Source organism: Periophthalmus magnuspinnatus, chromosome 19 (genome assembly GCF_009829125.3).
Source record: "Periophthalmus magnuspinnatus isolate fPerMag1 chromosome 19, fPerMag1.2.pri, whole genome shotgun sequence".
NCBI classification, from domain to species: domain Eukaryota; kingdom Metazoa; phylum Chordata; class Actinopteri; order Gobiiformes; family Gobiidae; genus Periophthalmus; species Periophthalmus magnuspinnatus.
In genome coordinates, this window is record NC_047144.1 from 18779085 (window position 1) to 18803428 (window position 24344).

The window sequence follows — 24344 nt, forward strand, 5'->3', positions numbered from 1 at the left end:
AGTAAACAGCTACACCCTGACAGTAATCAGGGTGTAGCTGTTGTAGCTGTAATGCAGGAATCATGCACTGACCAAAGGAGGAGATACAGACCACAGACGTTAAGACCCGAAAGCTCCTGACCATGCAAGGAGGGTTCCAGCCCAAATCCAGCACCCTGAGACTGTACATGAGCCGTAAGGAAGGAGGCCGAGGACTAGTGAGTGTGAGAGCCACAGTCCAGGATGAAACATCCAAGATCCCTAAGTACATCAAGGACAAGGCCCCAACAGATGACGTGCTCAGCGAATGTCTCAGACAGTGGAGCGCAGAGGAAGAGGTGCTGGAGGAACTGTCATGGAAGGACAAGCCCCTGCACGGGATGTACCACCGGAACATAACTGAAGTGCCTGATATCAAGAAATCCTACCAATGGCTTGAGAGATCTGGACTGAAGGACAGCACAGAGGCTCATCCTGTCTGCACAGGAGCAGGCCTTGAGCACCAGAGCAACAGAGGCCCAGATCTACCACACCAGACTCAAGACCCAAGGTGTAGGCTGTGCAAAGAGACAATCCAGCACATAACTGCAGGGTGTAAGATGCTGCAGGTAAAGTATACATGGATCGGCATAACCAAGTGGAGCCATAGTGTACAGAAACATCTGTGCAGAAACATCTCCACATCCAGAAAAGTGCAAAAGGTGTATGTGATTTTATGTTTATATATGTACTATATTCTTGTTGTATTTCCTTCCCATCCTCCCTCCTATTACATACCTCTTTTTTGTCTAGATTGTAAATGCCAGATATTTTTGACATGTCTCGTCCCCGTCCCTCTGCTGACCACCCCTACCCCCCCCCCAACACACACACAAACATATCTTACCCCTCCTGTGTGTGTGTGCTCATGTGTGTATGTGTTTCCATGCTCGTGTGTGTGCATGTGTGTTTCTTTGTTCATATGTCCCATGCTCATGTGTGTCTGTGTGTTTCTGTGCAGTGTGTGTGCGTATGAGGACCTATGAAGGCCCGCGAGGGACAGCAGGGGTGATGACCCACAGTAGAGCGGGGCCCATATACCAGCTGACAGGGGCCTATCACAGCATACTGCTCATAATGGTGGAAAATGAGACGTGTGAATGGAGAGTACTAGAATTTTAAGATCACTGGTATTGATTTCAAACTAAATGTGTATAGTATTCTTAAAGTATAAAGTATTAGTATCCCTTTCAAATGTGTGGTTTTCATATGGGAACAGATTTTAGGTGTAAAAAAATCCAGAATTTCCAGAAATTCCAGAATAATGGAATGAAGCAAATAAAAATAAATACATAAAAATTTAATAAAATAAAATAATAATAATAATAATAATAATAATAATAATAATAATAATAATAATAATAATAATAATAATAAAGGGTTACCAATATGATTTAAAGGTTTTGCAGGTAGAATCTCATTTTATGGACAAAAATAGATAATCATATTCAACTATATTTGTAATGTTTTGTAGTTGATACTTTGCACTATGGCAAATGCTAAACATTCCACCATAGACATACATACAGAACACCCCCAGCATGATGTCACTCCAAAGTATCAATGGGGGCACTTTTCCCACTACTCATAATACACTCCACAAGACCATCCCCTCATAGAATATTGTCAATTTAATTTATTTATTTTTATGACAATTCAACAACAACAATGTAACTTAAACTGGGCAAAACTGTAATCACTGAAGAACATATTATACTTTACAACACGTTAAAAAATGTCACAGTGTTTTTGGAGTATCTGTTTGGTGCGACAGTGCTGCCCTCTAGTGGACATCTCATTAAGACACGCATAACCTAACCCATAAGAAAAGTATCAGAAGTGTGGACTTGGGGTTGAACATTTGTAATAAGTTTATCAAAATAATGTCTCAAATAGTATAATATGGTTTATGAATGCAAAACCCTCACAGAGCTCACATTGTTTTTAAGTTAAACCTGACATTCATTTTTTCTACAAACTTTTCAACTATAACACTATATTAAAACATTTTGCATAGCTCTACACTAACTACAAAAAATCTCCTTCTAGTGCTAAAAGATATGAATAGCAATTGAACCAGAATTTGAATGGTTACAAATTGCCAAAGGTGCAGTCTAAGGCACTACAATGTCTAGTCTGCAGAGAACTAAATCTCCTAATCTTTCCTTGCTTCTCCTTCTCATTTATCGTCTAAAAGTTGAGTGATTCATGCAGGTTTGGGTGACATAAACATCATTGGCTGAGGGGTCAGATCCACTGACCCACAGGTTGGCGGTGCGATTCTAGCTTCCATAGATGACTACTGCTGTTGTGTCCTTGGGCAAGACACTAGACCCACCCCAGTGTCTGCATACACCGGTATATGAGTGTGTGTGTGACTGGGTAAGTGGTTCCTTTGAAGTGCTATATAAAAGTCACACACACACTGCTCTGTGCTGACTAATCGGTGATACATTTTGGATTCAGTAGTGTCTTGTAGTAATTTTGGCACAGAAAAAAAAAAAAAAAAAAAGGTTAATGTTCGCTAGTGTGATCTGCAGTTGTCCATATAAGGGGCTGACAGCAGTGATTTGTTGTGATGATCTTTACAGTTATGTATTAGGGCAAAAGAGTAGGTGGGAATCGGCATCTCAAATCTCATTGGTCACCGCAATTTTCCAGCCGGGAAGTTTATTTTATTAAGTCGTTTTAGATCAATATTGCGATTGTAAATTATGATTCATGTACGAGTGTCATATATTATAACTATATAGCAAACAAAAGCAAAGAAGAGGATGTATGTGTAACTGCTAACACATAACATATTTAGATCACCATGTTACCTGTTATTGTTTTGAAAATGCTATATCCACCAAATACAATGTAATAACTTGTTAAATAAGTTTCACTTTCATTTGTAACATTCTGAGTCTCTCTTCCCTTTGCTCTCCTTGCTAAATCACTCCCACTTCAGAGCGCTATCACAACACAGTCAGTGTGCATCCTGCTAATGAAACTACTGCACATTACATCAGGTTTGTGAAGTTATAGTGTGCTGTTATGTGTCATGCTTTTGTATATTTATGAAAAATGCCCGTGTGTGATTATGGATGACATGGGCTTGTGGGCTGAGTCTTGTACAGACTTGTATCGCTAACTGTAAGGAGGGAGACGTCTAAAACCTATTCAGGCATGTTTTTGATGAGGGAACATTAACATCAGAGAAATCTCCAAAAAGTAAATTTTGCGTAATACCCCCTCTGTAATCCTCCAGAAGATCTAACTTGTGCGACCTCCATCTTTTTCCCTATTTTTCCAATTTTCCCTGCTGTACAAGTGTCCGAGCCTCGTAAAACAGGGTCTACGCTACGTTCTCGGCGAGGGCGGAGTCCCGTACCCCTGCAGACAGCACAGAGAAGAGTACGGGGGGCAGCAGAGAGCGCAGGTACAGGGCCAGTCGGGGCAGGGGGTGTGACAGGAGCACCTCCTTCTTCTTCCGGTTCACCGTCAGGAGGACTTCATAGGCGAGCACAGAGGGCCGGACCCCGTGGCTCAGCTGACTGGAGATGTCTGCACAGAAGAATATAGAGAATGTTAAAGAAGTCATACTGTGCAGCTGATGTCATCAACAATGTGCCTGTGGGTGTGACGCTAAACAGAGGCACTGCTCTATCTGAGGCTTTGTTGGAAGATGAGATGATTTGTGATGTAAAATAAGTCTCTCAAACAGCATGACAGTCGCCTAAACGAGACCATGAACGCTCGTATTAATCACAGCCTCCTGAAAATGTGTTGCTTAAATCCATTTTGTATTTTTTCTTGAGTTTTCTGACAATCAAAAAAAAACAACAACAAAAAAAACAAAACATTGACAGTGTTTGCTAATGCATGCATAGTGATACCATGGAAACTGCTGAACATTCTGCCATAGACACACACGCATGATATCACTACAAAGTATCACTCTATAAGCTGTGTTCAGGAATGTGATGCTCTCATAGTTTCAGATGGAGCATATATAACTCTATGGGAGAGTCACTGTTTTTAAATAGCAGTCTCCACATATGTTGAATCTTATTATTTGTTTGGGATTGGCTCAACAAAACTGTCATATTAATTAAGGATTTTCCCTTTTGTTTCTTTACTGAACACTGTGCCAGTTTTGATTTGCTGTAGATGGGCCCTGTAATGTTGTACTGAAAGGCATTTTTGGCTCAACATATAATTATCTCAAGTCTGTGTCTGGTGAGAAATGTTTCTATTTATATTTGCTTATATGAGTCTATGTCCAATCATCTCGCTGCAGTGTGTACCTCCTTCTTAGCTAAAGCAGACCAGGCATAATACTTATCTCCATAGAGAATGTTCCAAAGTATAGTTTTAACTTTATATTTCTATGGAATCATGCATGGTATCAATAGAAAGTTACGCTGTGTTGCTTTATTTAGCGGATCATCTAATTGTGTATATCTATCTTCTTCAACAAACGAGCACAGATGCAGTACATTCAGAACGCTGCTGTTTGGGTCCTGACTAGAACCAGGAAGTACTTCACACATGTGTCCTGTGCTCAGGTCTCTGGCTCCTGTGGGTCAGAGACTTTTAAGCAGCTCTGTGTGAACAAGTCTCTCCATGGCCTAGAACCAAAGTACATCTCCCACATGTTAGTGCCATATGAACCATCTCACACTCTGAGGACTTCAGGGACAGGCCTCCTGCTGGTGCCTGAGTCAGGACTAAACATGGGAAATCCACGTTTCAGTTTTATGAAGCTAAAACCTGGAACAGTCTTCCTGAAGATGTGAGACAGGCCTCTACTTTGACAAGGTTTAAATCCATGCTCAGTACAGTTCTGTTTAGCTGTGCATATGACTGAAAGGTTTTTATTCTGCACTTTTCTCCTTTAATGTTAATTTTATGATGTGTACGAATTGTGCTATACAAATAAACTTGCCTTGCCTGTCTAATATGAGGTAATACTGTATAATCCCACTTTTATTAGCGGCATCATCAAAAGTCGACTTAGAAATGCAGATGACAACATGACAGCACCAGTCTCTTTCATACAGTACCTGTGTGTGATTATGCCTTGTGGTGTCAGTGTGGAAGTATTTGCAGTACTTGTACTTACAGGCCCAGAGGCGGCTGTGTAACAGTATTTGAGGTACTTGTACTCACAGGCCTTGAGGCGGTTGTGCTGTGGGTCGGGCTCAGGGGCAAGGGGCTCGGAGGAGTTGATGAAGGTGTGAGAGATGGTGCTGACAGAGATGCCATACTCCTCCACCTCGGCCCGCAGGCAGTCAAAGAAGGCCTGCGCCGCGTGCTTAGAGGCAGCATCTACAGTCACAAAAGAAATAAGTGTGTTAGAAGAAACATCACAGTTTATGATTATAAACACCATGACCAAACAACAGTGACTAACCCCCCCCCCCCCCCCATTTGTCTCCATGGAAATATTATTGCCTTGAGCAAGTCTTGGTCAGGACTACCTTAGCTGGAGGATTGGGTTAACGGGGGAAACTGGAGTGACTGGAGAGAAACATGCAAACACCACACAAAAAAAGTCACAGGCAACCCCAGAATTGAACCCAGAACCTTCTGGCTGTGAGGCGAGGTGTCATGTTATGTCTCTTATCTATGTGTACAACTACACTTATTGGCATCCTTCCAAATACAGGAACACACAATATCCAATCCAACTTTATTTATAGAGCACTTCAAAAACACAGTCGACCAAAGTGTTTTACACAAGTAAGTCAGACACAACAGCGACCAAATATGTGGCTGTAAACCCCCTGCTCCTGTGTATGACAGGAATGACACTCTCCCACATGACTGTTGTGCCGCTAACTTATGTGTGTCATTTGTGTGTTTCAGCTGTGGCCTGGGGCCCAAACACAGCCCTGAAAACAGTTTTACAGGTCCCCTGGTTTCTTTCACAATAAACACTTAAGCCATGCAAGTCAAGAAAATGCAGTTGTGTGAAGGTTTTTGAAATGATTCAGAAAACTCACATGAACTTCTAAAAGGGACCGCAAGTTTTCCATGGATACTGTTGACCAGCACGATCTGCCCGCCCCTCCTGGACATCATGGAGGGAAGGACGCCTATAGGACATGAGAACTTTTATGAAATACATTCTCTATCGACCCATTCACACATAAACCCCGGGTTGAGAATTTACCTGCATTTGGAGCAAAGGTCAAAATACATTTATTAATGTTTTCTAACCATGATGATGTCATACTCCCAGATGGAGCTAAGAGCCAGATTTTTCATATTAATTACATTGTACTTTGCCATGAAATATCCAAAAAGTAAATTCACAAGTGATGAACCTGCTCATTTCTATTAGTGACTAGACCCAAGAACTCACTGTAGTACAACAAAAATCTGCATTTTAACAATATTCATTTAGCTGGCCTCTTCTATATTAAAAATGGTTGGCCTATAGAATGTTGTCTTGTCATCAAAACCCAGCAACTCAGATGTCATTATGTTCAAGTCGCCTCCAGTTCTGGGATCTAGGATGCGTTTAAGCACGAAGTACTAGTGTTTGTGCACCTTTGGCCAGTGTGCAGGGTCCAAAGTAGTTGATGTCCATGACGTTGCGGTCCACGTCCAGGGAGATGCTCTGCACAGGACCTTTGACCTTGATGCTGCTGTTACAGATGAGCACGTCCACATAGCCATAGCAGTCCACCACCTCAACCACCACCTCCTCCAGGCTGTCCGGGTCACTGAAGTCCACCAGCACCAGCTTAGGAGCAAACGTCTGAGAAGCAGAAAAGCACCATTCTGATCAAATACGTTCTGAACAATCCCATTTCTCTCCTGCTGTAACTTTATTCCAGTACAGTTACTTTTTCAGTTACTTTTTTTGTGTGGTTCAGTTCACAGTTTTGCTTCTTAAGAAAGTCGCCAGCACTTAACCGTTTTTTGTCCAATCCAAACGTAAACACATGGAAAAAATCTCACAAGATCATTTTTCTCTCATGTGCTCAACCTTTTGGCAGTTATGTTTTGCAAGATTATGTGGCACAAGATCTTGTCCCAGCCCTACGATTTTAGTAAAACCGCAATATGAAGATTTCTTATTTTTGAATGCAACTCTATACTCAAACAAAGACACTTTTTCTACCCGCCCTTCCGGTTGGTCAGCTGAAAGAGTGAGTGACAGGCGGATTTAACCAATTTGACCAACATCGCCCGGCATCTTCACTGTTAGCGTCAATACTTCCTGTCCAGTTTGATCTCTATGGGTTTTTCTGGGTCATGCTAAAATGATTAAATAATGAAAGAGGTGAGAGAGGTAAAGAGGTAGAGAGGTAGAGAGGTAGAGAAGTAGAGAGGTAGAGAAGTAGAGAGGTAGAGAGGTAGAGAGGTAGAGAGGTAGAGAAGTAGAGAGGTAGAGAAGTAGAGAGGTAGAGAGGTAGAGAGGTAGAGAAGTAGAGAGGTAGAGAAGTAGAGAGGTAGAGAGGTAGAGAAGTAGAGAGGTAGAGAAGTAGAGAGGTAGAGAAGTAGAGAGGTAGAGAAGTAGAGAAGTAGAGAGGTAGAGAGGTAGAGAGGTAGAGAGGTAGAGAGGTAGAGAGGTAGAGAAGTAGAGAGGTAGAGAAGTAGAGAGGTAGAGAAGTAGAGAGGTAGAGAGGTAGCGAGGTAGAGAGGTAGAGAAGTAGAGAGCGATGAGAGGGATGCTTGTCAATGGTTGTGTCGGTCCCTGCATTGGCTCCCTGTGTGTTTCAGGATCGATTTTAAAGTTCTCTTACTGGTTTTTAAATGTCTTAATGGTCTTGGGCCTTCTTATCTTACAGAACTGCTTTTATCCTATGAACCCTCGCGGCCCCTGCGCTCCTCCGGCAGCAGGCTCCTAGTCATTCCCAAAGTCAGGACACACACGCATGGAGAGGCCTCTTTCCAGTTTTATGGCCCCCGTCTATGGAACAGTCTGCCGGAGGACCTCAGGGCCGCAGAGAACATTCAGGTTTTTAAAAGCAGGCTCAAGACCCATCTTTTTAGCATAGCTTTTGATTAGTATTTATCATTTTAGTTTACTTCTCTATTTATTTAGTCTTATTTAGGCTGGCTAGTGTGTTTATGTTTTACTTATGTTTTATTTACTTGTTTAGTTTTGACTTATTTTATTATTTATTGATTATTTTATTATTTATTGGTTATTTATTTTATTATTTATTGACTTATTTATTAGTTTTGACTTATTTTATTATTTTTAATCATTTTAGATTTGCCAGTGTTTCCTCTGAGGAGCCCTCTGCACCGGGAGCTGTGGTTGGCTGTGGCTGCTGGGCCCCGGCTCGTGGGCCCTGGAGGTTTGGTCTTGACCTCATCTCTTCTCTGGGCCCTGGGCTGGTGTCCTGTGGCTGTGGGTGACCCTGTTCCTGGTGCAGATGGTTCCTCTGGTGGCGCTCTCTCATCTGGTTCATCTTTATCCAGCCTGTTCTACTTAAACATATTTTAAATGAAACTGAGGTATTTTAACATGTGTTGAGGTGGGGGGTGGGAGTGTGTGTTGGGGTGGGGGGTTGTTTGGTTATGATTATTGATGTGTTGGGGTTGGGTTGTTGGGCTGTCGGGTGGCTGGGTGGGTTTGGTGGGTGGGACTGATTTTAATGCTTTGTAAAGCACTTTGTGTTACTTTTTTTTTGTATGAAAAGTGCTATATAAATAAAGTTTGATTTGATTTGAATGCTAATGCTAATGCTAACGGTAATTTTGAGCCATAAAAAATATTAAAACAAAGGCACAAATTGTATTATACATATAAAAATAATAAGGTAAACTTTATATTACGTAATTGGAATTTTAAAAAGTTGTTTATTTTATGTTTTCTAATTTTAATACATTCCCTGGGGGTGTGACGCTAACTGTAAGCACTGCTCTGTCTGAGACATTTCAAGCCCGGTCAAATGTGACGTGTGCAATCAGATCCATTTTTTTTTTTTTTTTTTTCAGTGAAATGTGTGAAACGAAGGAGCGCAGTTATGATTTACAAATAAAATCTAATTTATCTCACCTAATAGATTTTAGTACATTCTCATTGATTCTGTAGAAATCCATGATGTTTTTCAGCCCCTTGTGATGTATTTTTTTCTTCTTTCTTCTTTTTTTCTTATTTCCAGTTCAGACGGACCATGCGTGTTCCCGATTGGCTAATCCACCTGTCAATCATGCTCTTTTGTAAATGAGGAGAGCTTTTTGTGGCAGAACATTCCACCATAGAAATGCATGTATAACACACCCAGAACCGGGGTGACAAAAAGTGAAAGAAGAAAGATGTATAGATATGAGAGAAAGAAGAGTGAAAGAGAAAAAAATTGAAAAAAGGAAGAGGGATAGATAAATAGAAAAAGAGAGAAGGAGAAGAAAAGAGAGGAAAATTATATATAACTTGAATATGACAAAGTAGATAGACAGATAAAGAAATACAACAGAGAAAAAAGATGAAGGGAAAGAGAAGAAAAGTAAAAAAGAGAAGAGAAGAAAGACAGATTGATAGATAGACAGAATAGAGAAAAAGAGTGAAAGTAGAAAAGTGAAAAAGGAAGACAGATAAAAGAGAGAAAGAGGAGTGAAACACTTGAAAAATAAAAAGGAAGAGATAGATAACAGAGGAAGAGTGAAAGAGAAGAAAAGTGAGAAAAAAGGAAGAGAAGACAGATAGGGAGATACAGAGAGAAAGGAGAGCGAAAGAGAAGAAAAGTGAGAAAAAAGAAGAGCGACAACTAGCGGGATAAGAGAAACAAGATAGGAAGACAAGAAAAGTGGGAAAAAGAAAAGAAAATGAGAGATAGATAAAAAGTGAAAAGGAAGAGAAGTGAGAAAAAGAAAGAAAGATACATAGAAAGATAGACAGACAGACAGATAGATAGACAGATAGATAGATAGATAGATAGATAGATAGATAGATAGATAGATAGATAGATAGATAGATAGATAGATAGATAGATAGATAGATAGAAAAGTGACATTACAAACACAGCTCTTGTCATATATGAGATTTGTCCTTCCTTAATCAGTAAAAATAAAAAGTGACACAAATATAAATCTGTTTTATGTTTTGGTTGTGTCGGTTTCTTGCTCCTTCAGATTGTGTGTGTCATTTTTGTGGTGTGTCCTTAGACGTTGTGCGTTGTTTCGTGTTTTGCCCTCAGGAGGGGGGGGCTCTTCTTACCTCTCTCGGGTCGGCGTCTGTGCACAGTGTGTCGTACAGAGACTCCAGTTTGTCCCAGCTGGTCCCACACAGGATCAGACGAGCCCCGCCCCGATGGAACAGACGCGCCAGCTCTGTGGAAGGAGGAGCACCGTTTATATCAGCCATGAGTGTGTCACAGGAGGGAGGGAAGAGATGGAGAGAGAGAAAGAAGAGTGAAAGAGAAGAAATGTGAGGGGAGAGACACAGATACTGAAAGAAGAGTGAAAGAGATGAAAAGGATGAAAAGTGAGAACAAAGGAAGAAACAGATAGATTAATAGAAAGACAGAGAGAGAGAGAAGCCTGAGAGATGAATAGTTAGAAAAAAGGAAGAGAGATAGACAAAAGAGAGAAAGAAGAGTGAAAGAAGAAATTTGACAAAAAGGCAAATAGGTAAGAGAGAACGAGTCAAAGAAAAAAAGTGAAGAAAGAAGAAAGATGTATAGATATGAGAGAAAGAAGAGTGAAAGAGAAGAAATGTGAGGGAAAATGAAGAGACACAGATACAGAAAGAAGAGTGAAAGATGAAAAGGATGAAAAGTGAGAAAAAAAGGAAGAAACAGATAGTTTAAAAGAAAGATGGAGAGAGAGAAGAGTAAGACATGAATAGTTAGAAAAAAGGAAGAGAGATAGACAAAAGAGAGAAAGAAGAGTGAAAGAAGAAATTGGACAAAAAGGCAAATAGATGAGAGAACGAGTCAAAGAAAAAAGTGAACAAAGAAGAAAGATGTATAGATATGAGAGAAAGAAGAGTGAAAGAGAAAAAAATAGAAAAAAGGAAGACAGATAGATAAATAGAAAAAGAGAGAAGGAGAAGAAAAGAGAGGAAAATGATATATAACTTGAATATGACAAGTAGATAGACAGATAAAGAAATACAACAGAGAAAAAAGATGAAGGGAAAGAGAAGGAAAGTAAAAAAAGAGAAGAGAAGAAAGACAGATTGATAGATAGACAGAATAGATAGAAGAGAAAAAGAGTGAAAGTAGAAAAGTGAAAAAGGAAGACAGATAAAAGAGAGAAAGAGGAGTGAAACACTTGAAAAATAAAAAGGAAAAGATAGATAACAGAGGAAGAAAGGAAGAAAAGTAAGAAAAAAGGAAGAGAAGACAGATAGGGAGATACAGAGAGAAAGGAGAGCGAAAGAGAAAAAAGTGAGAAAAAAGAAGAGCGACAACAAGTGAGATAAGAGAAACAAGATAGAAAGACAAGGAAAGTGAGAAAAAGAAAAGAAAATGAGAGATAGATAAAAAGTGAAAAAGAAGACAACAGACAGACAAACAGAGAACAGAGAAAAATAAGAAAAGGAAGACAAAAGGAAGAGAGGGCAGATAGATAGAAAGATAGAGTAAAAAGAGTGAAAGAGAAGAAAAGGGAGAAAAAAGGAAGATAGACAAAAAAGAAAGATGAGTGACAGAGATGGAAAGGAAAAATAGGTAAAGGAGAAACAGGAGAGAAGAAAACTCAGAAAAAGAAAAGACAGACAAAGAAAAGAGAAGAAAAGCAAGAAAAAAGCGAGAAGACAGATAGATAGAGAGGTGGAGAGAGAAAAGAAGAGTGAAAGGGAAGAAAAGAAAATTAGAAAGAAGAGAAGAAAAGTATGAAAAAGGAAGAGAAGACACACTGATAGAGAGGTAGAGAGAGAGAAGAGTGAGAAAAGAAGAAAGAAAGAGAAGAAAGGTGAGAGAAAAAATATATACTGTATATAGAGAGAGACACAGATAAAGAAAAAAACAGAAAGAGAGCAAAAATAAAGAAATGAAAGAGAGAAATAGATGCAGATAAAGAGAAAGATGTTTACCTGAGCCCACTCCGGACACAGCGTCAGTCAGGACCACCACTTTGTTGCGCACTTGAGCGTTGGACATGAACAGCAGGAACTCATTGTACACGTAGTACACACCTGCTGCTACTACTATGAGAACAGGTAAGAGTACTACGAACGGAAGCATGGTCTGAGGATGAGAGGAGAGAGGGAGGGAGGGGGGAGGAGAGAGGACAGGACAGGGAAAGACAAGAGGAGTGGAAGGAAAGAGGATGGATGAGAGGGTTGGGGAGAGAGTGAGAAGAAAGAGAAGCGAGAGCGAGAGGACAGGGGAGAAAGAGAGAGGAGAGAAAGAGAGGAGAAAGTGAGAGAGGGCAGAGAGAGGGAGAGAGAGTTGAAAGAGAAGAACAGAGGGAGAGAGGGGAGAAATAGAGGGGAGGGAGGGCATGAGAGGAAGGAGAGAGAAGAAAGTGAGCAAGGGTGGGGGAACAGAGTGAGGAGCGGGAGAGCAAAGGAGAAAGGAGCAGGAGAGGGAAAAGAGTTAAAGGGGAGAGTGGGGAAAGAGATTGAGGGGGAGGGAGAGAGGTATGAGAGAGAAGAGTGAGAGGAGGGAGTGAGAGAGGAGGGAGTGAGGGAGAGCCAAGAGGGAGGGAAAGCAGAGAGAAGAGAGGAGGGGGAGAGAGGAAAGAGAGAGGAGAGGGAGAGAGCAGAGAGGAGAGGGAACAGGAAAGAGATGAGAGGAAGAGTAAAAGAGAGCGGGGTGGAGAGGGGGGAGAGAGGGATAGATATAAAGAGGAGAGGTGAGATGAGGAGAGGGAGAGAGCAGAGAGTCGGTAAACACAGTCCAAACACAGCCCTACTGACCTGGTTAGAGGAGCAGATCATGTGTAACTCTGCTGAGGTGTGGTGAGTTCACACTATCAATGTCATGTGCTGCACAGTCTTAAAGGGACGGTCCTTTTTTACTCTCAGCTCTGTGCTCGATACTCAAGATCAGCAGTGGTGGAAGAAGTGTTCACTTTTGTTATTTAAGTAAAAGTATCACAGAAAAAGATCTACTTAAGTAAAAGTATTAAAGCGCTGGTTAAAAAGTACTTCATTACGTTCCACCAATGAAGATCAAGTGCAGTTATTTAGGACTTTGGTATGGGGTAAAAACTAAATGGCACCATACACTAAACAAGAATTCTGATTTGCAGGTTCAAATCATTCAAACATAAATGTCAAAATAACACCACAAACTGAAATAATCTACACATTGAAATAATCAGGTCATATTTTCTTTACATTTTAATTGGCTGTTTATTTTATGTTTCCCTATGATCATGATGAGATTTTGTCACACACACACGCACACACGCGCACACACACTCACTTGTCCTTCGGGTGATTTTCCAAATCATCATTTGTTTGTGTTTATTACACTGGATGTGGTCCTGTTGCTGCTTGTTATAATGAGAATACTGCTGGGTTTAGATGACATCATATCATAGGCCTGTAATGGTAATAGTTTGAATCTGTCTGTCTGTTGTTGACCAGTAATTGTTTCACAGTTTGATTGTCTAACTTTCTGTTGGTTAAATCAAGGTTAGGACGTGTTTATCACAAACAACCCATAGTTTATAGCCTTTTTATATTTATTTATATTTTTTTTAATGGTGCATGGAGAGATTTTCAAAAAACACAACTGATGAAACTAAACATAACCTTTTAACAACACAAGCCCAATACCTTTAGACTCGTTAGCAAGACTCGACGACAATCTTGTCTCTATAATAATGATAATAATAATGCTTTTGGAGCCTAACAGAGATCAAAATAATGTCACAAACTGGAATAATCTACACATCAAAACGATCAAGTCATCTTTTTTTTTTACACTTTAATTGTCTGTTTATTTAATGTTTTACACTTAATAAATGTTAGCATTAGCTTTGAGATGCCTCTGAAGTATTCACTGCACCTCAATGTCCAGTGAGTCATCTTCAGGTATTTATTGGTTTTAGTGCGACTTGGCAAAACCCCTATAGTATACAGTGGTGGAAGGTAACAAAGTACACGTAGCAAAGTACTATACTTAAGTAAAGTACAGATACCTAAAAATTCTACTTAAGTACATTTTACATCAGACTCTTTTTACTTTTACTTCACTACATTTCAGAGCTGTACTTTCTACTACACTACATTTTTGAACAGAACTGGATAGTAAAGTATGTTTTTAATTATTTGAGACCTGCTGAAAAGGCAAAAAGACATTTTCAAACAGGCACTTTAATACTTTTACTTATTTCAATTTTTTCATTTGATACTTTTACTTTATTTTTTGCTCCAGTATCTGTACTTTTACTTAAGTAATAAAACAGAGTACATCATCCACTACTGAATAAATGTAAACACGATTATTTCCATGTCTATTACCATGCCTTTAAGCTCATTGTGTTGCCATGTAAGGAATGACTTTACAGAGAACAGCTAAATATACACACTGCACTTAAGAATACCGTCACAAGACACCACCAGGGTCAAGAGGAACACGGCTGCACTTTGACTTTGAACTTGAAAACATGCTAAATCAAACCATCATTTAATTATTATTTTTTTAAATATATATCCTGTTTTAACCTGACCTCTGCCCCTGTTTTGGCCCTTGTTTGCGGTGAGTGAAAGCTGCATCGTGTGTGTTATTGCTGGGGACTTACGGGCGCGTGCAGAGGGGATAATCCTCCCGGAGCACTACGGTACAATCCCCCGGCTGTGGTTAGGTAACAGGGCCAGAGTCCATTCACCAAGTCGTAGGCTGTGTGTCCACTGTCCAGCCGCTCTGACCCACTGAGGAGGAGGAGGAGGAGGAAGAGGAGGGGGGTAACCTGCGACCAGAATAGACAGAGCAGAGTCAGCAGCTAGAGCGCGTGGAGGGTAGTGTCACTGCTATGTACCAGGCTGCCAAGAGGGAGAAGGAGAGCAGGGTGGAGATGTCGTCTGAACAGGAAGATGCATGTGTGGTGGAAACTGGAAAACAATGATAGTTATTGTAACATTCTGGCCAGTTCAGGTCATTCTAAGAAAATTTAATTATTGGTTAAAGGGTTTGTAACACAGGCCTATGCCACACTGCCAAGCCCAGACCCCTCTCTCACTTATAAATACATTTCTACAGAACGAGGACACAAGGACAGCATGATGTCAAGAATTCAGCAACGTGACTGCAGCGGGTTACTTACTGTTTTTAATAAGAGAAGCTTTGCCTTTGCTGGGCGAGTGAATGACCATGAATAATTAAGTTTGTTGAGTTGAGTTTTGCGCCAATGCAGGCTATGCGCAAATGTGTGTGCATATTATACGTATATGAAAACTTTAATCAGCCGTTATTTAGTCATTCATCTGTGTCCATGTATTTATTGAAAGCAAATAACAGGATCATGAAGTAATGCCAGTGTATAGGCGTCTCACATTATGATGATGAGCATAACATTTGTAAGAATAATATTTATAATAAGTACGGCTAAATCAAAGTGTTATGTTGAGAGCATCCTTTTTGTCCTTGCATCCTTGCCTCATTGCGTCCTTCCTTCTTTACATCCTTGTGTCCTTGCTTCTTTGCTTCCTTGGATCCTTTGTCTTTCCGTCCTTGCTTCCTTCCGTGCTTCCTTCCGTTCTTCCTTCCTTGCTTCCTTGCATCCTTGTGTTCTTCCTTCCTTACGTCCTTGCCTTGCTGGCCGTTTAAAGCTGCCACAATCATTTCTGTTCCTAAGCAGACCAATGTCACATGCGTCAGTGACTACAGGCCTACGTTCCTTCATTCCTTCCTTCCTTGCATCCTCGCTTCGTTACTTCCATGCTTTTCTTGCTGGCCTTTTAAAGCTGATTATAAAGCATTTTATTGTCAGAAAATCGGGAAAATCAAATCATTGTCTGTTAGCATGCTATTGATGTTAGCTTTACTGTTTCTCCATTCCACTCCCCTGTTGTGAAAAGTGCTTACAAACTCATCGTGGGGTAAGTGCATAAGGTAAGTGAGGGATAACTTTGGATCACTGCAAACTGTTTAAAACTAGTTCTGCTTTTCATGTTTTTAAGACAGTAAAAATCAGGTACAGTGCCTTAGCATTGTAGTTACTTTTGTATGTTTTTAAAGGTTGTTTTTATGGATGATTTTAATGTATATATAAACATTTGTTCATGAGTGCTTTCTTGTTTCTTACCTGTTGAAACCAATATAATTTCCAAAACAGTGAATAAAGAGAAATGCAAATATGAATTTAAGTAAGAAATCAAATAATATGTAAAGAAGTGCGTTTGTAAATGAGAATTTACAAATTTCTGCATTTTGTATTCCACTGTGGAAATAAAATTAAAATGTTGAGATCCAAAAACATTAATTTTGTCATCTTTTTAACATAAACAACTTGGGTTATTCTTTAAGATGAGTGGAGTAGGATATATATTTACCTTGTTAGACATTTCTGAGGAGATTGCAGCTAGAGCCGGTAAACACACGTCCTACTGCACTGTCTTCAAAAAGTTGTTATAATAACCTAAAATGTGTACAACAAGCCTTTCACTAACTATTGGCAGGCTTCAACTAGCCTTCAACTTTTAATGGTTTAAAGACTTAATTACTGTAGAATAACTATAATGTCACAATAACTTTAGATTAGATAGATCTACCTGCGGCGCCATCTTGACAAACAGGTTTACTGACAAGGGTCATTAGAAGTCATTTACAAATGATTGTAATAGGGCCTGACATGTCATAATAAAGACTTGGCAATAAATCATGAATATGTAATCTTTATTTAATTAGAGCATTTATTAGTGTTAACAGACCGTAAAAATGTCATAGCTTTAAATGTCTTTTTCTTTCATGTGTTGTCACAACTGTTACAATCACATTTTGTTAAATACTTTTTTACCCCGAGCTGAATGGCATAACATTATCGGGACTGTAGAATATCACTGTTAAACCTAATGCCATTACAGTTTTATTTCCAAGTGAACTGATGAATAGATATATTTGCATTTCTTAATAGGCTAATTAAAATAACTGTATGCAAACGCCACTCTAACAACTAAACCGGTGTTGCCAGTGCCTTAACCCGCAGATAGAGAACGCATACAAGTTTTCCTCCTTCTCAATATATAGACAGGCCTCATGTGAAAACTCAGAACCTCCAGAATTCACTCACTGAGCGGCAGAGGCTGCACTAGCACTGATCAATGATTGGCAGGGGTTTATAGTGACCATTCAGATCAGAGAGTCTTTTTAGATTTAAACCAACTGGATTTCAGCACTGAAACTGGCAACACGTGTGAGGCTCGTTCTGCATTCTTGAGAACCAAAACACCAAATTATATGGATTTACGTTAAGACGATGATTAGGCCTGTAACATAAATCACTTGACGAGCATGTCCAAATAATAAATCAGCATTACGATTACAAGATATATTTGATTTAAAACTGTTTACCTCATATCTGAAGACACAATTTGTGAAAGGTTGTGAAAGTCTGTGAAATTTAAAATAAAAATCTTACATATAGTTCCTTCCTTTAAAACAGGGGTGTCGAATTAATTTTCACAGGGGGCCACATCAACAAAATTATTGCTCTCAAAGGACCAGATATAACTGTAAATGTAACTAAATGTAACCAAATGTAATATAAAATAAAGGCAACTGCTTTTTAATCTTGTTAATAATAATAATAATAATAATAATAATAATAATAATAATAATAATAATAATAATAATAATAACATTATTATTATTATTATTATTAACATGATTATATATTTATTACTTATTCAAGTTACAAATATTGCATATGAATTTGCACAGATATGAAAAAATGGCTGTGTAACTGTGTAATTCCTGATAAACTGATATTTTAAGACCTTTTCATACCTTTTAATTTACCTTGTTGCGGGCCACATAAAATGACGAGGCGGGCCACATTTGGCCCATGGGCCTTGAGTTTGACACATGCTTTAAAAGATCAAATAATGGATCTGCGTTAAATAAAAACCTACCACATAGCCTTCATAAAAAAGTATTTAACAACAGCGAAGAGAAAGCATGCATTTGAGCAATATTAACGACACAAATCTTTGAACAAACCCCAGTGGTAGTTGATCCATTGAGGTCGTGTAGCCTAAGCACCCGCGGATGGCGCCACAGAGCCGGGGCAGCTCTCTCTCTCCTCCTCCCTGTGCTCTCCCCGCGGTCCGCTCCCTCCGCTCCGTGTGGAGAGAAGAAAATAAACCCCTCCACCACCAACACCGCCGCCACCGCTGCTGCTCCTGCTCTGCTTACGGGGCTAGTTATGGAAGCACAGCCCAAACACTGACTCCTCTGCGGAACACTGAGCCGAGACTGCCCCCTCCGCCTGCACTGCACACTCCGGGGGGACTATACACGGGACTATTTTGGGATTTCGGGACCATTTGTGCTTTTAAAAACGTTAAGGGGCGTTTTTTTTCTGTCGCTACTCCCGGGCTAGCTAAGCGTGCTAACCGTAGCCTAGCAGCGAGGAGCAGCGCTGGACGGACTTCGCATGGGTTGACCGCGGCGATAAAACGTTGTATCGCGGCTCGTTTGTCCCCCTTTCGCCTGTGTTCGGGCTCGGTTCCCTCACATTTGGGAGTCTGTTACTCGATGGAGGCTTTCCCTTTGGATTTGAAAGCCTTTACAACGTGCACATGCTGTTTTTTTTTGTTTTTACGCCATCACCTTATTGATTTGGGAAGCCCACTGGCGGAGGAGCTAACAGGATATTAGCCACTTTTTCGCTTTGTGGTCGCAGGCCATCATGGAAGGCTGGTCTAATGGCAGCTAATATTTATTGCAAAGTGTTACCGAAATGCAGATGAATTGATGCAAATGAACATTGATTTTCCAGACGATCTTTTGGCCTGAAATGCATTGAGCGGTTGCCAGGTTGGGATAGCAGGAGCAGCGCAGGAAAGCAACGGGGTCGCTTTATCTGTTCCGTGGGTAAAAGTGCTCCTCCGATCGGATCTGAACCGCACAAATGTCTGCCGCCAAGGAGAACCCATGTCGGAAATTCCAGGCGAACTTCTTCAACAAAAGCAAGTGTCAAAACTGCTTCAAACCCCGAGAGCTGCATCTGCTCACGGACCAGGACCTCAACCAGGTATAACCCCACTCCTATTATGTAAATGAGCAGTCAAAACAATGCATCCTTAATGTGCATATCTTATCTTTTTTTGTAGTTTCCTTTCTTACTCGTGGATTTAATGTGGAATATATTGAAATTTATCCTCTTAAAGGGCCCATCCATATAACGTTTTTTCAGGTCTATGTTATAATGTTGTGTCCTCATTAAAAACATACCTGGAGTTGTGTTTTGTTTTATAAGCACGTGGTTAATACACATACCCTGCATATTTAGGTTGTGGTCTTCTCTTAGAAACACTCTTCTCTCAGAAAACACTCTGTTCCACCTTGTGATGTCATGTGGTACTTCTTCACTAGAATCATTTGGATGATTTCAGCTCTGGAATTGCCAATCTTTACTAAACAAAGGGTAAAAGGTAGCTGTTAAATTCCAAACTACCACTTCATGACATCACAAGGTGGAACAGATGATTTTGACCTTTGGGGGTGTAGACAGACTGATAATAATGGGTTTCTCAAACAAGAAAACACAACTCCGGGTATGTTTTTGATGAGGTAGCAACATTATTACATGGCTTAAAGACCATAAAAGTAATTTTTGCTTAATATAGGACCTGCTGGGAAGGGGGCACATCACTTGCTTGACCAGTACTTGGAGATGTTATTACTGTGGCTGAAATGTTCCACAGCATGGCATTAAATATATCTGTAGCATTTATTTAATTATGATTGTTGTTCTTGCTAAATAAATACCTTGGAAAACATACATTCTTATATATTTTTATTATGAGCGGCTTGCATCTCCACAGATTTAGCCTGTAACTTGCCCTGGAGGGGTCATCTATTTGACCAGCGTCATCTGTTTGCCCATAGAGACAAATGACTATGGACAAAGAAGTTTAATGCCGTTCTGTGGAATAAAAAATGAGTTACAGTGCACCATTAACTATTACATAACAAAACTGAGTGCTAGCCATTGGTTGGTATGGTTTGTAAGGCTGTATATCATGATGTGTGTCGAAGTTAAATATTAACTATGGGGTAACACCTGCTTCCTAATAGAAAATGTGTAGGTTTAAGGTGTATGTACAGTCCAATCATTTTGACACTAGAGATGGAGATTAATTTCTGCATTTTGTATTCCAGTAATGACAACCCTCCACTGCAAGATGACTTACACATATATTAAACTAAAGCAGGAATCCCATGCATTTCAGAACATGTCTGCAGAGGTGTAAGTACATGGTTAGCAAGGTTAGGTATTTACTTCTATCCTTTGTTTGCAGACAATACTAGGCTATCTAGAAAATGCAGTCATTGCACTTTACTGCTATGATGGCTATCTCAGTGTTTCGGATTTGCTTGCAGTTAATTTTGTGTTTTAACTATCACAATTTACTATTATATGAGTTTGAAGTGTTTTGAAATATTTTGCATTTGGGATTGTGATTAAGGTAGTCCTCAGATCTTTTTTTTTGTTTTGTTAATGTGATGAAGAGAGAGGGCTGTGCAATGAATGGGACTTTTTATTGTGTTGTGAAGTTGTTTGCTTGGGACAGGGTCTATCAAAAGGACTTTAAACTGAGGTTCATTTCAAAAGTGCATCTTGTCTAACTTGTTGCCTGTTGTTACCTACTTCAATTATTATGGGTCAGGAACATGAGTGATTAATCACAGCTAACCAATTATTGAAATAACCATCAACTAATCGAATAATTCGAATAATCAAATAATTGTGATCTGGTCTAAAGGATCCAAAGTATGCCATGCACTGAGAGGGAAAACTTGAGAGAGGTTTTGACTCAGAAATTTGTAAATCAAGTGTTTTGGATGAAAACTCTTCTGTCTGTAAATACTCCATCAGGAAGTGGCTTCACGTTAGATTTATCTGTTTACATTTTTGTAAAAATCCCAGTCATGAATGTTGAGTTATTATCAAAACAATGAATTAATTGATTAATTGAAAAGATAATCACTAGAGCAGTCAATAATAAAATTTTAAAACATGTTTTGTAAGTTTCACATTTGTTTTTCACACTCCCTGTGCTCCCCGCGTTAAGTACAACCCCCTTCGGAGTGCAATCAGCGTGTGTAATGAAACTGCTGCACTTTGTGTCAGGCTTATCAAGTTGCAGGGTACAATTTTGTATCATGTTTTTGTTTACGAATTGTCGTGTGGGAGCATGGATGACGTAGGCTTGTGGCCTGAGCGTTGGACAGAATCTTACAGCTAACCCTAAGGAGGGTTCAAATAGGGCCCAGGAGAGATCACTGAATTATGCATGGATGACATATAAAGCCTCTTCAGGCATGTTTTTGTTGAGGAAACAAAGTTGTAGCATAGTGGTAAGCTAAAAAAATAATTTTGCATAATACTGCCTCTTTAAAAAGTTGTTCTGAACTAAAGACATGACCTGTGTATTGATTAATCTCAATGATTAGGATCTCGTGCAAAAATAACTAGAACATCTCTGTACACAATTAACACTTTCTTGATAAGTGAGTCAGATTCAACTGTCCAGTCACATCTGAAAGTCCTGCTCTGTACTTCCTCCTTTCTGTTGCTGTACTGATTGATAGTTTGCAGCTGATGTCATCAACATTCTCTGGGGTTGTGATGCTAACTGTAGGCATTCTCTATCTGAGCCTTTGTTAGACTTAATTCTGAGCTTTATTTTAACACAATCTGACCAGAAAGAACTGCCTTGGATGGAATTACGTCAGGTGAGCCGACAAGCTAGCTAGCATCAGTCACTCTCATCTTTTTTGGCTTCGAAAAATGTATTGTGTAAATCCATTTTGTTTTGCATGGTATTTGTAACTACTGAACATTCCGCCATACACACGCATTAAGAGCATCCCCCAGCCGATGCCTCTGCAAAGTATCAATAAATCCCTTTTAAAATCCGAATAAAATTATAAGTAGACTAGTACAGTTTGATTGACTAAGACACCATCAACTGACTAACCGGCTAAGGCCTACAGGCGTACAAAGCCGCTTGTTGTGGTATGGTGCTTTCTGTTCCATCCCCATCAGTTTAGTCTGTGTTGTGTCCTGTAATTGATCCCAGACTGAGCCCCAGAATGAACAGAGGACCAAACAGCAGACGTCAGCAGACCGCTCCCTCTCTCTCTCTCATGCCTCTTTTTCTCTCCTCTCTCACCTCTGTTCTGACTTTGTGTTGAGTTGATTGCGTGTTAACCCTTCCCTGCCCAGATCCCTGAGTCAGGATAGGCTGTGGGCGGTTACATCACTTCCTCTAATCCCACGCTGACCTGGTACACACACTCATTGCTGCTGCCATCTCCGTGACGACACAAGACGCCGAAGTAGCTTATACGACCGGGCTACTACAGACTAGCCTTGTGTCAACTTGAGTAGGACTGCAACAGATGCGCATTACTAGTATTTTATTAGATATTTTGTATAGTAAATCTAATCTAATGTCAATATTTACAAAACATAATAATGTCTGATTCTGTTAAGAACAATCCTAAAAAAAATTAATCCAGATTGTCTTTGCAATTGTTTGAACCTGAACCAAAACATCTTCACATTTCTTCAAAGCCCCAATATGTAACTTTTTAGCCAAAACGTAGACTAAAATAAAAGCATATTTATTCACTTTTCATTGTTTTTTATTGCACAAAACCCACCTAAACAAACAAAAAAAGAAACCATATTAGCTTAAAACTTATCTAGCTCCCGAGTGTCTGTGATTCCATGGAAAACATTTCTATTTCCATGGAATCATAGTTTATGTGTCTCCTCCCAGAAAGCTGTTACTAAAAAATTGAAGCACAGTTTTTCTTGTACATCTCCTATTATAATGTTGTAATTCACTACGTTTACATCTCAAAGATCCCAATAACACATCTGGAGAAGTCTGCACTATTACACGCAGCAGACGTCTAAGTACGTACAGTCTGATTTACATGACGCACAGAGCAGGAGAGGCATTCAACTGCATAAGGTAAGAAACAGCCAGGAAAATATTAGACATGTGTTTGGATGTGCACTCCCTCATTTTAGATCAGTGATGACAAACTACAGCCTCTCCACCGCCTCTCTCACATCTGAAATAGTTTTGGTCCACGACGTTAAAGTGTAAATGAAACTTGCTGGAGTGGTGAGCAGCGAGTTTGTTGTATGTCTGAAAATCAAATGCTCAACGTAAATGATGAGACGTCGCTGATGTATTTCTGCCAAAAGTGTTGTTATATGTAATTATAGCTGGAAAATTTAGTGCTAATGCTAACTTACGACAAGCACCTGAACGCCTCGTAGCCCCCTGCTCGCACCTATTGAGTTCTTTGACTTGCTGTAGACTGGGACAAGAGTGGTCTGACAGGTTTTGGGGCAAAGACGATTTGAATTTGGTTGTTTTGCACACTCGGATTTCTCTGTGCATGTAAACATAGTGACTGTAACCCATTTCATTATCATACTTCAGTGCCCTCCCGATAAGTTTTCCAGACCTTCACCGGTTTGTAGAAATTGTACACTGCCCTATTTGTTCCAACAGTGCCACGATACAAATTATGTATTGGATCCCACAAGAATGTTGAGTCCAGATATAGTGTGTAAATGAATGTTTACTCCACACTGCTGTCATTCTGTCAACCAACAACTGACAATTAGCTTTATTTATCAAGCCATGTTGACAATAAAACTCTGTAACAAGACATAGACTGTATATATATATATAAATGGTCGTAGCTAACCTGCTAGCCGCTTGTTCCAAATAGGAAGCGATCATGGACACGCTTCAGGCTCCATCAATTCTGTCTGTAATTGTTGCAGTGAGCCTCGTCATTTTGGTCTTAAAATGTTCGTATTAACCCGCTCTGTATGATCCTGGTATTACTTTTTGGTATTGTGTTCGTAAATCAAGATATGAATGTTAATAACAGACGAATCAGGCACCTTCTTTTCCCGAAGTCATTCCCGCTAGCGACTGACAGTGTTGCTAAGTGCTTGCTCCACGTGAAACCAGCACTGCAGACAGGAAGGGGGCGTTACCTTTATCCATCTCTTTGGTTACTATGATACTCGCAGTCAGAATTCCATATATGGGACTCTCCTTGATTAGCTTCATTTGACTGGAGCCGAACGCTATGGGTGACGTCACAGTCCTTTAGTCCACTTCTTTATGCAGTCTATGAACGTTACCCAAATCTTAAGCTGTTTTTTTATTGCAGTGTTATTGATACAGGAGCCCAGGATATTTGTCGATA

General features: G+C 39.8%; 2 protein-coding genes across 5 annotated transcripts in view; one reads left to right on the plus strand and one right to left on the minus strand.

Moving 5' to 3' along the window:
* Positions 1-1632: 1632 nt before the first annotated feature.
* dhrs7cb (dehydrogenase/reductase (SDR family) member 7Cb) lies at positions 1633-14827 on the minus strand. Its single transcript, XM_033984828.2, has 7 exons — positions 14671-14827; positions 12008-12161; positions 10187-10299; positions 6562-6772; positions 6012-6104; positions 5176-5334; positions 1633-3567 (listed from the first exon to the last, which is right to left on the minus strand). The coding sequence occupies exons 2-7, from the start codon at positions 12156-12158 to the stop codon at positions 3359-3361; spliced, it is 936 nt and encodes a 311-aa protein (XP_033840719.1). The 5' UTR covers positions 12159-12161; positions 14671-14827; the 3' UTR covers positions 1633-3358.
* Positions 14828-18213: 3386 nt separating this feature from the next.
* mprip (myosin phosphatase Rho interacting protein) overlaps positions 18214-24344 on the plus strand; it is a 52399-nt gene continuing 46268 nt past the window's right edge. For 3 of the 4 annotated variants that reach the window (XM_033985411.2, XM_033985412.2, XM_033985413.2), the window contains exon 1: positions 18230-19122. In XM_033985411.2, the coding sequence (XP_033841302.1) occupies positions 19000-19122 (123 nt within the window). In that variant the 5' untranslated portion in view covers positions 18230-18999. Of the gene's footprint in view, positions 19123-24344 lie in introns of all 4 variants that reach the window. The other variant, XM_033985410.2, reaches the window with a different exon arrangement.

What these genes read in the sequence shown, in the direction of transcription:
- dhrs7cb (XM_033984828.2), bottom strand. Translation starts at nt 12,158, where the DNA reads ATGCTTCCGTTCGTAGTACTCTTACCTGTTCTCATAGTAGTAGCAGCA. An exon ending in CAGACGCCGACCCGAGAGAG is followed by an intron (nt 6,773 to 10,186) that starts GTAAGAAGAGCC and finishes TCTGCTTCTCAG; the next exon opens with ACGTTTGCTCCTAAGCTGGT. An exon ending in GCACAACCGCCTCAAGGCCT is followed by an intron (nt 3,568 to 5,175) that starts GTGAGTACAAGT and finishes TCTTCTGTGCAG; the next exon opens with ACATCTCCAGTCAGCTGAGC.